The 17358-nt window shown below is 34.6% G+C and overlaps 1 protein-coding gene across 6 annotated transcripts in view; it reads right to left on the bottom strand.

Annotated features, from left to right (window-relative positions):
- Positions 1-17358, bottom strand: part of ARHGAP32 (Rho GTPase activating protein 32) — a 297156-nt gene that overhangs the window by 166169 nt on the left and 113629 nt on the right. For 3 of the 6 annotated variants that reach the window (XM_045080353.1, XM_004763903.3, XM_004763905.3), the window contains exons 3-5: positions 3592-3683; positions 2924-2965; positions 2457-2541 (exon numbers count right to left, since the gene is read on the bottom strand). In XM_045080353.1, the coding sequence (XP_044936288.1) occupies positions 2457-2541; positions 2924-2965; positions 3592-3683 (219 nt within the window). Of the gene's footprint in view, positions 1-2456; positions 2542-2923; positions 2966-3591; positions 3684-15561; positions 15732-17358 lie in introns of all 6 variants that reach the window. The other 3 variants (XM_004763904.3, XM_045080354.1, XM_004763906.3) reach the window with 2 other exon arrangements.

The raw sequence follows: 17358 nt of genomic DNA, 5'->3' as shown, positions 1-17358 counted from the left end.
GTTTCACTGGAGAACTCTAATATAGCCATATTTTTAAATAGTAATAAAATAGACTCCTTTTTTTAAAAAGACTTTATTTATTTGACAGTGAGAGAGCACAAGCATGGGGAGTGGAGAGGGAGAAGCAGGCTCCCCACTGAGCAGGAAGCTCAATGTAGGGCTTAATCTCAGGACCCTGGGATCAAGACCTGAGCTGCAGGCAGATGCTTAACCAACTGAGCCACCCAGATGCCCCTAGACTCCTTTCAAAAAAGACTGGTGGGTACCTGAGAAAATACTGAAATAGTCGACCACCAATGATCCATATAAGTACAAGGGCGATGCATCAAAAGGAGAAGGCCATTAGCGCTCAGCTCCAGTGCTACTGTTAACATCCATTCTGACCAGTTATTATACTCGGGGTTTTTAGTATCACTCTTTTTCACACTATAAATATGAATTCCAAGTAACCTCAATGTTCAAGTCAAAGCTATGAAACTTAACAGGGAAAAAAAAAGACAATTTCATAAGTTCAGAGAAGGGGAGCAAATCATATGACAGCAAAACTACAAGCTAGGGGCACCAGGGTGGCTCAGTGGGTTAAACATCTGCCTTCGGCTCAGGTCATGATCCCAGGGATGGGGCCCCACATTGGATTCCTTGCTCAGCGGAAAGCCTGCTTCTCCCCTGCCTGCCACTCCCCCTGCTTGTGCTTACTCTCTCTCTCTCTCCCCATATCAAATAAATAAATAAAATCTTAAAAAAAATAATACTACAAGTTAGGTTTCTTCATACATAGAACCACACAAAATACATAAAATGAAGAACAAAATAAATGAAGCCTGTACAATGAGAGCAGCATAAAGTGAGTGTAGTAACATGCCACAATATGGGAGATACAAAAACAATAAAGGACTAGATGCAACATGAAAGAACATCTAAAATATGTAAAGCAGTCCCATGAATGAATAAGAAAAATACAAGCAAATCTATAAAACAAAATGAGCAAAAGACCTGATCTAGATTTAAAACAGAAATCTCAAATGTCCAACATTTGAAAAGATGTTCAACTGCATTAAAAATCAAGAGACTGCAAATTAAAATACAATGAGAGAGACTTACATCTCCATCAGATGGGTAAAAATTAACAAGTATCAAACAACCAAAAGTTGGCAAGAATGAAGAACAGCAACTCTCATTTACTGTTTAGGGGAGTATAAATTTGTAAATCATTTAAAAAAATAGTTTGGCTTTAGTCAGTAAAGCTGGACATGTGGATCTGCTATCACCTTGAAATTCTACCACACCATGAGACACTCCTGTGTATATGCACCAGGCTACGTATATAATAGTGTTCCAAGAGGCCAAAACTGATGACCCAAATTTCCAACAAATAAACAAGAAAAGAATGGATAAATTACATGTGTCATATGTTCACTGTAGATTAACATATAGTAACAAACTGAACCAACTATAAGTATAGACATCTATAGGGACCAGTTTCACGATGCTGAATGAAAGAAGAAAGAATACACACAGTAATGAAGCTTACCCAGGTTTGAGAGTTCAACCTACCCACAGTGCCCCTGGTGCTTATCATGTCCTACCTTTTTATCATAGATCTTATCTTCTTGGCCATCCTCTGTGTTCTTTAAGAATGCATCTTTGGTTTTGGTTGTAGTTGTGGCTCACTAATACAACCAAAGCACCTACAACAGTGCCTGGTATAATATAGTACTTAGTATATGTATAATATAGTACTCAGTAAGTATTTGCTGAATGGACTAGAATAATTCCAATTATTTAAATTTAAGAACAGGCAAACCAAACACCATGTGGAATAGGGATATAGATAGTAAAACTATAAAAAATTAGAATGAATACTATAAAAGTCATGGTATAAGTAATCTTTAGGGCAGAGAAGGCAAATGCAACAGAGGAAGGACACCCAGGAAATTTCTATCTCTTAGCCTGGGGTTTAAAATGTACACATGTATGTATAATAATATATATATGCATATATTTTATAAACATATATATATATATTTATACACATACTATACCTCACAATAAGAAAAAACATTCAGAAAACCTCCATTAGTACATCTCCCCCATGCTACACCACTTCACTCTGATTTAACCACCATTACTCTGGCCCAACCTAAGAGTCAGATAACAACTAGAATGCTTCATGCTAGAAAACAATAGCAAATGTTGTCTAGGAATCTCATAGAAATGCTGAGATTGATAGTGATCCTATTATACTATTTCCACTTGAATTAGGAGTCATCACACATCAAGTATTAGTCAACAGAAAAAAATAAAAGTTTTCACATCCACCAACAAGACATCAGTAGAAAAAATACTACTTCTAAGTGTTACCTCTCAGATACATAGATTTAAGAAAAGGAGATACAGAAAAGAACAGAGATATAGATATATCTTAATTCAGTATGTAGGAAATATTTCAAATATACCTGTATGCTGCCAAACTCAACGTTCTCATAATGGAAATGTGCACATTCAGCCATCTTCGGAAAGTGACCTTTAGTGAAGGGTAACCTGAAGTACATGAAATAACTAAGTGAGATGCAAGATACTGGAATAGTCAAAATTACTAAACCTAAGGAAAAACTAAAATGGGTTGGAGAGCTCATGCAAGCGAAACTATTTAATAAGCACATGCGCATGAGCACACATATATCCACACAAAGCTTTCCCGAAATACAGTGAATCAAATGAGAATTACATTTAGAGTGCAGGTCAAAACCAAAATGAATTAAAAGAATAAATAAAAATAAAAAGCATCACTACACTCTCCTATCCTTGTCTCAAGGCAAGGCCCATAGAAAATCTATGCTTTCAGGGAATGTTACGAAAACTGTGAAGAGCCAACTGCTAATCAGAAGGAGCATTCCCAACAAAATATAAAACCAGATTTTACCTGTGAATGTTGTCGCAGCCCATCAGTCCTGGATTAGTGGGTCTGGATGCAGAATGAATATTTTTATCTTTGTCTTTTCTCTATTTACAATGAAAACATAGCTGCCTAACGCTCTGCCAGGTGAAAAGATGGCTTTCTGGTTTTGTCTTTTAATACCAACTTAATGGGATGGTGGCGGGTGGGGTATTAAAGCTTCAGTTGGAAAATATGGAATGATTTGTCTGTTGGAAACTGAAATGGAACACCTTCAGATATTTTATATAGGAATCAACTACTAGCATCCATTTCAGGTTTTCTCAAAGGCAGAGCTGAGATATAGCAATCCCGTAACTCAAACAACAGGCTGATTTTTCTAAATGAGTGAGAGCATGTATTAAGGGCACCAAGACAGACACACTTGGATTGCTCCTGTTGAACAAACACACTCTAACAGCCAATGACATAAAGTTGTCACAAGAACAAAATTAAAGTATATTTTTAGACAAGCAGATAATCTTCAGTATCTATCCCACTAATTGTTAAGTCATAATTTAGGCTTACAGTATAATTTAATGTATGGACAGTAAAAGCATATGTAGTAAGAAATCTAAAGAAAAGTTTTAAGAGAACTAAAAAACTGATTCCCATTTTAAAAATTCACTTAAAACCCACGGTACAATTCCACTTACTTTTTCACATGTTTAACCTTCATACTGGCTGTACTGCCACATGTCTTAAGACTAAGATCTCCAGGGATCTCTGGAACATCAGCTCCTCTCGCCTTAAAAAAATAAAAACAAAAGGTTTAGGACTATTCCCTTAGTATAAATAGGTTTTAAAAAGCAGATTATAATTTTAATGGTTCTGCTGCCTGTACCAACAGCAATACATACTAATATTCTCTTCTTAAAACTATAACTTACTTGAGTCTTGATTTACTAAGAATAAGGAAAAAATATTAATTTAATTCAAATACTTAACTGCATAAGAAAAAATTTTCTGTGAAATATGAATTATTATACTCTTATAATCAAGTTTCAAAATCAGTTGTTATATTATCTGCCTCAACAAAAACTAAAATCTCCCCCAGGGAACTGGAAAAAATAACCTTGGTTACGGTGATTAATAAAAGTTAAAATGGCAATATGAACATAATTAGAAGATCACAACATGCATTTCTCACACCAAAATACAGGTGACATCTGTTTCTAGCTTACTCTTTTGTCTGCCAGTTTTCAGATATGATTTTTTAATTCTAGTGACAGCTTTCAACTGCATGATTTTAAAAACAAACAGGATCAGAAAGGTCTTCATATTCTGCACAAAATAAACAGCAAATCCAATTATCTATTGTAAAAAAAATTTACAATATATTACCTATGGTTTGTAACAGAAAAACTGAGTTATTATAGCCAATGCCACAGAGTGCAATAGGGAGGAAAAAACAGGATGAGAAGTTAAAATGACTTAAGAGGAGATTTGCAAGGATGTATATATAATAGAATACTATTCAGCCATAAAAAAGAATGAAATCCTTCCATTGGCAACAACATGGATGGATCTTGATGGGCATTATATTAAGTGAAATAAGTCAGAATGAGAAAGACAAATACAAACGATCTCACTTATATGTAAAATCTAAAAAACAAAACAAACTCAAAAAACAAAAACAAACAAACAAAAAAACCAAACTCATAAATACAGAGAACAGACTGGCCGTTTCGGGTGCAGGGGTAAGGGATAAACTCTAACTCTAGACTCTTAAAAAATATGCAGTGAAATTGATCATGTAAATGACAATTCAGGTTGATAATATCCTAGATGAATACTGTACAACTTAAAAATTATGATAAACAATATCTTTTTAACAACAAAATGAAAATATTTTCCAGTAGTCACTCATTCAACTGAAAAGACTTTATCACACAATATTTTGCAACAACTTAGATCATCTTAATTTGCTAAAATAGTATGTAACAATATTCTCTCGATTTTTACGAAATTTGTGTACCAAAATTTACCTGACATAAAGAAGTTTGCTGTGCTTAAATTCCCATTAAAATTTTTAATAAAGTGGGTTTTCATTATTTATTCTGTAAATTATTCATATATTCACTTAAAAAGGGTTATAGCACATAGACACACAGCAGAAGAAAAGACCAGTGAACTTAAGAAGTAGCAAGAAAACAACGCACAAAAAATTGTTTGCTTTTTAGTTTTTGTGTGTGAAAGAAAAAGACCATAAAAAAAAGTCTCACGGACATATGCAACAACATAAAGCCATTAAACATACATGTAACTGGAAAAAAACCAAAACCGTACATGTCACTGAAGTCAAAAAAGGAGAGGAAAATGCCTTCTCTGGGGATGGTGATAGGGGGGATCAAGAAGGAGAAGAGGAATAGAAAAAACATTTAAAAAAATGGATTAAAAATTTACAAATTTTATGATGATTATGAACACACTGATCCAGAAAATTTCATAAATAAAAAGTCTGATAAACACTTAGGAAATTACACAGGGCCTATTATAATCAGATGGCTAAAAAGCACTGATAAAAAGAAAATCTTAATAGCTGCCAAAGGGGAAAAAAAAGAATATACATTACATTCACAGGAATAAATAGAATAAAAGCAGAACATTCGGACTAAGCACTTTTAGTTGCTTTCTTAAATAAGTGTCAACAGAGAATTCTATATCCAACAAAATTTATTTCAAAAAAAGAATATGAAGTTTCCAGCCTCTTCCACTATTTATAATAAAAATTCTGGAGATAACAAAATGAGATAAAATATAAACATGCAATTACTTTAGAGCTCTAGAAAATTTAACGAGGCAGGTAGATTTGGAAGCACACTCGAAAGCTGAAGAGTGATTAATAAAGTGGCAGGGTGCCCCTCATTTTCCCCCACTCTGTTACCTCCTGGATTGACCCAAGGACAGGCTGAATCAGGAGGTAAGGACAGGTAGGGTCAGCAAAACTCTCAGGGTAATCCAACTTTCTGGCGAAAGGACTTGAAAACTGCCCCTTGAATGTGGGGGGAAAGAGTCAAGAGATTTTTTTTCCCTCATTGATCTCTTCCACACTGGCCCAAGAACAGACCTGATACCATTTCAGCTGTAGCATGGGCACATAAGATCCTAAGTGAAAACCCATTCTTCTGAATAGAAAAACAATTTTTAAAGGACCCTGTTATATAAAGATGGTAGAGATAATTTCCTATTTTTTTTATTTTTTTTCCTCACTACTTAGACCTACCAGTAGCCCCCTTGGGAAAAAATATGTGCAATACTAGAGGCTAAAACTCGGAGAACGCCACCCTTCCAGTCCAAGAAACCAGGAAAAGCATCCTTTCAGAGCACTGTGTGTGAAATCCCTAAGAAAAATAAGATGTAGCAAAGGCTGTAAAACTGAACTGATGCCAAAACTACCACCTAAGGAAGTCCAGAAAGAAAGCTCAGTCTGAACCCAACTAGGCTGATGCCTGACAGGACCAAAAAAAAAAAGTCAACATTCTCTAGAGGATGTTAGTGGAGCCAGTCTCACAAAACAACATTCAAAATGTCCCTGATGCAACCCAAAATTACTAGATACATCAAAACCAGTAAACTATGGGCAATTCCCAAGGGAAAAGACAATCAAGAAATGCCAACTGTGAAATGAAACAGATGCTGGAATTACCAAAGACTTTAAAACATAAAGAGAATAAACACACTGCATTAGATATTGAAACCAATGGAAAGACAAAAATTCCTCGAGGAAAACCGTAAACCACACTAAAAGATCAAATAAAAATTTCAAAACTGAAAAATGTAATATCTAAAATAAAAACCTCTGACTTGACTCAAGAGCAGAATGGAAATAAGAGAGAAAAAAGAAACTATGTCTGAGGAGCATATATTTAAAATGTTTTAAAAGACTGAAAAATATGAACAGACCCATAGATACCTACTGAGAAGAAACACTGTTACAGAAAAGAAAAAACCTATTTGAACTAATAACTCTCCTTCATGAAAATATAACAAATATGTTGAAGGATACATGTTTACAGATTCAAGATCAACAAAAATAAAACAAACAGACAAACAAAAAGAAAACCACAAAACAACACATAATCAAGCTGTTTACAAGCAATATAAAAGAAGTGTCCTGAGAGCTACCAGAGAAAAAAAGACCTATTACATATAAAGTAATAAGAATTGAAATGGCTGGATTTCTCATTAGAAACCCAGAAGACCAAAAGACAGTGGAACAACATTTATAAAATGCTGAAAGAACTCTCAATACAGAAAACTACATCAAATGAAAATATCCTTCAGAAAGGACATAAATATAAGGTCATAGTCAGATTTTTAAAAATTAAGAGAATCTGTTACCAGTGGAGGGGCTCTAAAAGAAATGCTAACAAAAACTCTTCATGTAGAAGGAAAAATGATATCAGAGTAAAACATGGGTCTTCTCATACAAAGGAAGAGCAATAGAAATAATAAATAATAATAAATATATAATATTTATATATTATATAATAATAATAAATAATAAATGAGTAAGAGATTGTTAACCTCCTCTTAAGTTCTTTAAAATATACATGCCAGTTGAAAAGCAAAAATTGTAATACTGATCAATGAATGCAGATGTAATGCTTATAAAAACTGTAATATTAACGGAGAAAGATAAAGGGACCTACATGGAGGCAAGGTTTCTACATTCTGCTTGAAGTGTAAAACAATAATTACAAATAGACTATAAAAAGTTTGTTATATGAGGGGCGCCTGGGTGGCTCAGGCATTAAGCATCTGCCTTGGGATCAGGTCATGATCCCAGGGTCTTGGGATCGACACCTGTATCAGGCTCTCTGCTCAGCGGGAAGTCTGCTTCCCCCTCTCTCTCTCTTTGCCTGCATTTCTGCCTACTTGTGATCTCTCTCTCTCTCAAATAAATAAATAAAATCTTTTTTAAAAAAGTTTAAAAAGGATACCAATAATAGATTAAAAAGAAAACACCATAATGAGGCAGATCCCAGGAATGCAAGACTGGTTTAATACCTGGAAAGAAGCCCAATGTTTTGGGTTTTAATTTATTTCAGGAATACTAAGCATGGTTTAATAACAGAAAATCTATTATTATAATTATTTCAAATAGTAGTAATGCAAAGCAACAGACCTCAAATAGGATATATCCTCCTAGAGATAAAAGGGAACAACATATTTTCACTAATACTTGCATTATTATTTGGAAACTATCAAAAGTAGAAGATGAAAGCGAATAAGTAATTGCTAATGTCATTAAAAACAAAGATTTTTCAGCATAAGAGATACAAACATAAATCAAAGAAGTTATGTAGAAGCCCTTATCATTTCCCTTTTTTTGGTGGTGGTGGTTTTGACTAAGGCTGCTAGACAAATGCAGAAGGTACACTGAGGGGCGCCTGGGTGGCTCAGTGGGTTAAAGGCTCTGCCTTCAGCTCAGGTTATGCTCCCAGGGTCCTGGGATTGAGCCCCACATTGGGATCTCTGCCCAGCAGGAAGCCTGCTTCCCTCTCTCTCTCTGCCTGCCTCTCTGCCTACTTGTGATCTCTGTCTGTCAAATAAATAAATAAAATCTTAAAAAAAAAATAGGTACACTGAAACTTAACTATAGCCAGCAAATAGCCGAGTCTTCTGTGATATACCCGTGGATAGAATTTTAAAATGGTAATTCAATATTAATACAGTTAGACATTTGGAGCTGATTCAAAACTCAAAAAATGTTAAATGTCAATTATATGGCAAATCCCTATGCAAAAGGAAGGAGGCAGCAGATACAGGGCTCTTTTATTCCTAGATTTCTCAAAATTTTTATAAAAGATAAATGAAAGCATATATTTATCAAATATATAGACAGAAGAGAACTAGAAGGAATATGAACACTCTGAGTGACAAAAGTTGAAGAGATTTAACACACTGCAAAGACAAACTAAAATCACTTTAGAGTTCATCAAAGACAAAAATTAAAGCCCCAAAATGATTTTCAAAACTCAATTTCATAAGTATGATGGGGGGGGCGGTGCATGCTGTTTGACAAGAATTCATGTAACAAGATCTAAAGCCTGTACTTGACCACAAGCTAACTATAAGCCAAAGTATATCTTCACTGGCAACAAGCTAGGGCAGTTTGAAAAGATGTGGCATCCATAACAAGAACAGTCAGTATTTGTTTCTCCTTAATCTGAACCAGTTAAACCACATAAGGGAACAGTTCATCCATTTCAGGAAAACATTATTTGATCCTAAAAACATACAAAAATAGGAACTGGCAATGTTTTATCCTCTCTGTTTTACTGCTCCCTAACCCAGAAAAATATTCCACCATCCCTGCCACTGGTACAGATCTTCAAAGAATTTTTCAAATGCCTGTTATCCTGATCCCAAATCCAAGTAAAGCTCTCCCATGACTGTGTAACTGAAGTGATTTAGTGTAACACACGGTGTCCCGATCTAGAAGCATAAAGCTAGCTATTTCTAAAGTCAGTCCCAACGCAATGCCCATCCCTTTTGTTAAATCCATGTGTGTGACTATCTTCTCCCAAAGTCTAGAAAATCCATCTTAACAGATACCAGCAGAATACCTAGGGTATTACAGATTTTTAACTTAGGAAAAAAAATAGGGTATGAAAAAGTGTTTAACATAAAATCAGAGGACTAAAAGAAATCTCATTCAGCCATTCTATTGAAGAGGAAACTGAAACCAATGAAGAAACAACATGCCACACTAAATTAGTCATAGCAAGTAAACTGAATTTTTATTACAAAACAAAAAACAAAAAACATTTAATATAGGCAAATGGAAGAAAAAAACGTTCAAAGACAATTGATTTTTTAAATGAAAAATTATGAGAAACAACTTTTATTCTCTCAAAATATGAAAGACCAAAAATTTTTAAGACTGAAAAGATAGGGCACAAAAGATACTAAACATTGCTGTTTAGAAAACAAATTAATGAAACTCCTAATAAGTAATGTGGGATCTTCATATTCTTTAGATAAGTTAGTTCCTCATAAGACAATAGTAAAAAGAAAAGGCAAAATTCATCATAAAGATATTCATTGAAGTGAAAAATATAAAGCAAATTCGAGGTCCTAATAATTAACAAAACATCAAATAATACTTCCTATATTATAGGATATTATTTAGTCCTTAAATTTCTTTGTTAAGAGTTTTCATTTACACCAATTATAACACATGATACACATAAGTTTTGTCCCAGGCAATCATAAAAACATTTATAGTTTTATAAAGTATTACCGGTTTTAAATCTCCTGGAATATTTGTAATTTCCATCAGGTAAGGTATCCCAGGAGTTAACTATATCATGAAGCATATATAATAGAGAAAAACTATGCAACACAGTGGTAAGCAACAGTCTAAAGAAGGCACCCTACCCACCCCCCAAACTCCTGTCAAGATTCCTACCTCCTGGTCATTCAAACACAAAGCTAGGGAATGATGGGAAGAGATTTTTTTGGACGTAATCCAAGTCCCGGGTCAGTTGATCTTAAAATAATTGTCTGAATGGGCCTAATCTAATCACAAAAACATCCCCCAGCAGCAGTCAACAAGGACACTAGGACCTCAGACCTAGAAACTAAAACTCTGCCCACAACCTAAATGAGGTAGGAAGCAGATTCTTCACTCTTGAGATGAGCGCCCAACCCAGCCAACACCTTGGCTTCTGCCTTTTAAGACCCTGAGCAGAAAACCCAGTTCAGCCTGCCCAAACTTGTGACCTACAGAACTGTACAACAAATTAATATTGTTTTAAGTCTCTACATTTGTGATGATTTCTCATGTAGCAATAAAAACAAATAGTAATAATGTGGTAATTTCTCACACAGCAATAAAAAATGAATACTAATAATGTATAATATTATTATATTATTATAATAATATTAATAATGAATACTAATACTAAAATACAAATACTAATAATACTAATAATCTCCCTCCGTCCCTCCCCTCAGCTGGCACACTATCTCTGTCTCAAATAGATAAATAAAATCTTTTAAAAAAATGAACAAAACTCTCCCTCACTTTTCCCAGGACTGTGATGCAAAGCCCCAGGAGCTTCTGCTTTCCAGCACTCCCAGTCTCCACTGAATGCGCTGACTTCAGTACTCTCCCAAGACTCCTGCTGCCAAGCCCTGGGAAGAAAGTGGTTTCTGCAGGTAGAGTTGGTAGCCAGTGGGAGGTACACCAATCTGACTCAGTATTAACAGCCTTCTCTCCTTTCTCCCTTGCAACCCATACTTCAGTGTGCACACCACAAACAGTTCCATACTCATTCTGCAGCTCTCAAGACCCTCATTTGGGGCACCTGGCTGGTTCAGTCCATTAAGCATCTGCCTTTGGCTCAGGCCATTGTCTCAAGGCTCTGTGCTCAGGTCATGATCTCAGAGTTGTGGGACTGAGCCCTGAGTCAGGCTCCCTGCTCAGAAGGGAATCTGTTTTTCCCTCTTCCTCTGCCCCTACTGCCCCCTGTCAACTTGTGCTCACACACGCTCTCTCTCAAATAAACAAAATCTTAAAAAAAAAAAAAAAAAGTCCCTCACTCATTTCTCCTACAAAGAGGAAAAAATTACTTTCCCTCTCCAGGCAATATTTTTTATTCCCCTTTCACAGGGACACCTGTCAGATCAGTCAGATCTCTCCCAGTGAACCAGCCAACCCTTTTACCTATGACACCTTTCATAATGCACAATGGGCAAGAGCCATTTTTCCCTTCACTGCAGCACCTTAATAATAAGGCAGAATGCATATATAAGAAAAAGATATAAAACTATATACTGTTTATAAGTATAAAATTACATTTCCAGACATGATGGGGGAAAGAGAATATATTAACAGAGCAATATTCTCTGAAAGTAACAATTTGGAGAAATTTGTAGAAGAAAATTGTGTTTATATGGGTGTTAAGTTAGAAACTCTTCTGCATTGTAAGATGACATGAAGGAAATACACCAAAACGATCCCACCAGTGTGGGAAATGGGATTATGGGTGAGTCGTTCTTTTTTTTCTCACTCTTCTGTATTTTCTATATAAGGATGTTTTGTTTCTATAAAGGAAGAGAGCTTTACTGAGAAAAAGAGAGAGGGGAAGAGAAAAAGCAAGCAAGCTAGCTATCTTCTTCCACCTCTGCACATTACCTACCTTATAGCAACCATATGCAAATGCATCACGACTCATAATTAAATGAGATTAGATACTCAATATAATTCCAATAGGCAAAACTAGGTACTCATATTTACAGGCAATTTAAGAAAGAATAAGAGTAAAAACATAGTTATAATGAGATATACCCATGTTCTAGTAATAAAATGGATTTTTTTATCACTGAGCTAAGATCATGAGTTGATCATGAGTTAATGTGGTAGGAGCTAGAACTACGGTGGAGAAACATCTCAAAGCAGAAAAAGAAGGAGAAATAACTGGTCTTCTCCCCTTTTCCTGCCCTCCAATCTTCTACCAGTGCCTCCCACTGGCCAAGCCTACCCAGAAGCCTGCTGGTAAGAGAGCCTAGGAAATGCAGTTTGCAGGGATTCACCTCCTGCAATAGAGAACAACAGAGAAGGGCAGGAAATCTCAAACCCAGCTTCATGATATTAATTACTAAATGATGAAGCTATCATTGTATTCATATATAATTCTAGTAATGAAATATAAATTATTTTATATAAAATCTCATTTTCACAAGGCAGAAAAAATGTACACAAAGGTACATACACATACATGCACATTCCTAATAAGCTGAATAAGCAAGACTGTAATACTAAATCTATACTGGGCATAAAGGCAAACTATTCAAAATGAGTAGTTACTTAAGAGCAACAAAGGTAGATATGAAATTGTTACAGAAAATCAACAATAATATCACCAAATAAGCATTCACAAAGGACATCAAAATGCAAGCAGCACAGAATATACTATTATCAAAATGGCCCCAAAACATCCCTTTCTTCAAGGAACAAAAAAATCCTAATACAACATATGTGAAGAGAAAGGAAGCCTAGATCAAAATCTTCTTTATGTACAAGGCTAGGAAAAAGCATGTAAAAATAACTCAGGGGGAAAAAATGGTAACTTTTTGCCACTCTTCACTTTCTTCCTTTGACAGACTCAAATATTCTTTATTCTATTTTTTAATTATTTGTATTCAGAATTTGAGGGAGAGCACAACAGCTTTAGATTAAGGTTATAAATGATGTTTTTCCATAATGATGATGAAAAATAACACTTCTGCTTAAATATAGTAGTAAAGGGAAAAATATTTGGCCTCTTAAATAGGAAAAAAAAATCACAGGAGCTATCTTTATGTTGGTAGAACTGTATACATATACGGATAGTCACCGACTTGAGATGGTTTTACGTAATGACTTTTTAACTTTACAATGGTACAAAGGAATGCACATTCAATAAGCACTATACTCTTGAGTTTTGAGTTTTGACTTTTTCCTGCACTTGCGATATACACTACCATACTTTCCAGTGATGCTGGGCAGTAGCAGTGAGCCACAGCTCATAGCCAACAATGGGACCGTGTGGAAAAGCTATGATTCTGCACCCATACAACCATTCCGTATTTCACTTTCAGTAAAATGCCATACAATAAATCCACTGAGATATCCAACACTTTATTATAAAAAAGGCTTTGTGGTAAATAATTTTGCCCAAATATAGGCTAATGTAAGTATTCTGAGCATGTTTAAGATAGACTAGGCTAAGCTATAACATTTAGTAGGTTAGAAGTATCAAATGCATTTTCAACAAAAATGCATTTTCAACTTAAAGTATTTTCAACATACAATTGGCTTATCAGGACGTCACCCCATCATAAGCCAAGGATGATTTATACAGATACATATGCATTACCCTATACATAACTGAAAAATCAAGATTTGAATATGAAATCCATTCAAGAAAGGCAAATGGGGCTGCCAGTGTCCATACTCAACCATAGTTTCACCATAAGACACACATAGAACAAATCTCTGAAGTGAAACATGTTTATAGAAGCTATTGAATTTTAATTGATCTAAGTATTATTCCCTTTCTTACAAAGGAACAAAAGACAATAAGGGGGAAAGTAATAATAATTATCCCAATACTACAGAAAAGCTAAATCTGTTAAATCTATCATATATTATGTTGAACAATATCACTAAAATGATGTAGGAAAACCTAAAAACAGTACACTATTACCTTTATAAGGACTTTATTTGGGTAAATTACTGCTAGTCTTCAGTGCTGCTAGAAAATGATACTTGTATATTTCTATATTTGAATTTTGTTCACCAGATCTACTAATAAAAATTTGCATGTAATATTTAAATATGTATTATAGCTCTTTCTGAAATAAGGCAGGGTATGAATAAATGAAGAGCAGAAGGGAAGAAAGAACCACAAATGTGGGAGACACTTCACTGGGAAACTTCTATTAAAGAAAAAAACAGCAAGATTCTAGATTATCCATGATACTTCAGTTGAGATCTGTTAAGAATCATTACTCTTCCAATTTTATGTTTTATGTACTTTCTTCCTGAGTGTTTCCTAAGTTAAAAAAATTTTTGAAAAGCTATCTAATAAATTGCTTCAGTAAAAGTAATATCCAGATCACTTAATGCCTTAAGTAGCATAATATTTGGAATGTACAATTGACCCTTAACACAGGATTAAAGGACACTGACCCCTTGCACACTTAAAAATGGAGTATAACTTTTGACACCCCAAAAATTTAACTACTAATAGCCTACTACTGACCAGAAGCTTTAACGATAACATAAATTGTCAATTAACACACACTTTGCATGTTATATGTGTTATATACTGTATTTTTACAATAAAGGGAGCTAGGGGAAAATACATTATAAAGAAAATCACAGGGAAGAGAAGATATATTTACAGTACCATACTGTATTTACCCAAGAAAATGCACATATAAGTGGATCTGCGCAGTTCAAACCTGTGTTGTCAACAGTAGTTTTCAGTTGAATAATTAACAACAAAATACCCAGTTTGAGTCAGTTCAACAGTTCAAAAGATTTTAGGCTTAATCTTATAAAACTGCCAATTTTGAGCTTGTTTAACCTATAAAACTAACAATTTCCTATGGCTCACCTAATATATATCTCAGAACTCTCAGTAGTATGTTAATTATCTTCAATAATTAATGCCACTTGACTCATGCCAGAGAATTCCCACAATCTTCAGCCAGAAAAGGATGCACCATGGAATGTGGTGGGCTTGGAGTTGCTTATTGAAGAGTTCTGAATATATCTGGCAGGAATTCAAAACCTGGGCTTTGCATATTAATCAATGGTTGCATTTGTGATTATTCAGAAAGCAAAACTAAACAAAACATTCAGTTTTTGAAGACTGGGACATGATAAACATTTTCAGTTTCTCTGAGTTATAAGTAAAATTCACCCAACAGTCAAAAATGCGTTGTTAAATATCATGCAGTAACAAGAGAGCTAGACATTCATTTAAAGAACATTTGCAAAGACTTCTTATTTCTTTTATTCAAACTGCAGGTTTTTTACAGCTCAATGGGTAAAAAGAACCAGTCTAAGTACCAAACAGAGTGGACAATTATTAATAAGGAGCAATAAACAAAATACACACCTCCTCCAAAATTTACCTCTTCCTCAAGATTATTCAGGAAGAAATAATCCAGCTGTTTTAATCAGTCCTCGTTCCTCTTTAGAAAGTAGGCAACAGACGGGGGAAATGGTCCAATACAAAGGGTACTTTTGAAAAGTCTAAGAAAAATGTACCAATGGTCTCACTTTTATCTTAAAAAGGGGAGAGAAGAGAAAAAAAAAGAGAGAGAGAATAGAAAAATAAAAGAAAAGGAAAAAGAAAAGAAAGAAGAAAATTCATATTAACATCTAACAAATGAGATAATAAAGCAGGAAAATTCAGTGGTTCTACTAGTCCAGAGAATGACAATTTCATTGATTCAAAAAAATATTTACTAAGAATTCGTTATACCAGACACAAGGGATGAAACAGTAAACAGAAGTGACAAAGTCCCTGTACTCAAATTCCATTATAATCTAATGGAAAAGAAAGATAATAATGACACAAATGACATTTACGATGGAGAAAATGAAAGCCAGTAAAAAAGGCAGAGAGGAAGGCAGGGCTTTCTTCTAAGAGGGTGAGTAAAGGCAGAACTTGACTGGAATATTTGAAGAGACCAGAAGGGAGGAGCCGGGCAAGCTTTGCAGATCACTTAAGGAAGGCACTTTCCAGGAGAAAAGAACACAAATGCAAAGGCCCTGAAGTGAGAGAATACTTGGCATATTTGAGAAAGAGTGAGGAGGCCACATGACTGGAGCAAAATGATTTACAACAAATCCAAGGACTCTGAACTTGAGTGACTGGAACGAAGTTAGTATTATTAACATAAACCGTCAAGTTAAAAGGAAGAAACTCATTTCTGGAAGGACGAAAGCTGAGATTTAGTGAACCTCTACAGGTCACAGTTTCTACAGGACCTTCCAGTGGGGAATGAATTTTTACAGAACTAGAGATGGGGACATGGAAGTCATCGATAGAGAGATGATGGCCCAATCTGCAGGAACAGTAAAGAAGTGGAAGAAACAAGCATAAAGAAACAAAATACAGACCCCAGGGGTATGCCTGCATTTAGCAGGTGGGAAGAAGAGAGGCAGAGGAAAAGAGCCAGCCAACCTTACAGGAACACTGTGGCTGTGATTACATGTGTGAGAGAGAGAAAGTATGTGGATATGGGAGAGCACACGTGTATGCACGTGAGCCAAGCACGGAAAGGGGAAGGCATGTGCAGAGGAACACACACATGTTAACAACATTCAGCATTAACTTGTTATCTTCCCTTGTAAAATTTTTGATATTTTGGAAATTCAACATTTGTAACTTGTTTTAATTTTCAGAACTCCAGTTGTTAGCATCTAAGAGCATTTTCACCAAGGTCCACTGTATTTATTTTATTAGTAACAACTTCTTTACTAGATACAATATGACCTGCTTTAGCCATAAGCCTTGAACATGCTAATTTTAATGGGAAAAAAAAAAAAAAAAAAAACCCTCAAGTGAGAAACTGTTCCAGAAACAAAACAAAACAAAACAAAAAACCCTTGAGAATTAACAGGATCCATTCTGAGAATACTGATATAATCAATACTAAAAATAAAATATACAATAAAACATTAAGGAGTATGATGTAAAGTGGTTAAAATATTCAGAACTGGTTAAAGATTCTTTCCTCAGGTTTTTTATCTTATCTGTTTAAGATCCTAACTTTTTTCACTAAATGATTTCACTGCTAATTAATTGCAAATAAATATTTCACTTAAAAATTAAGAGAAACTGTAGTTTTTTATTAGATTTTTTAATAATATTTATATTTTGTTATACATTTATGAAAAGTAATAA

The sequence above is a fragment of the Mustela putorius genome, unplaced genomic scaffold (genome assembly GCF_011764305.1).
Source record: "Mustela putorius furo isolate JIRA1106 unplaced genomic scaffold, ASM1176430v1.1 tig00000460_pilon_pilon_pilon, whole genome shotgun sequence".
In the NCBI taxonomy this organism is placed as follows: domain Eukaryota; kingdom Metazoa; phylum Chordata; class Mammalia; order Carnivora; family Mustelidae; genus Mustela; species Mustela putorius.
This window is presented reverse-complemented; position numbering and strand designations above follow the sequence as displayed.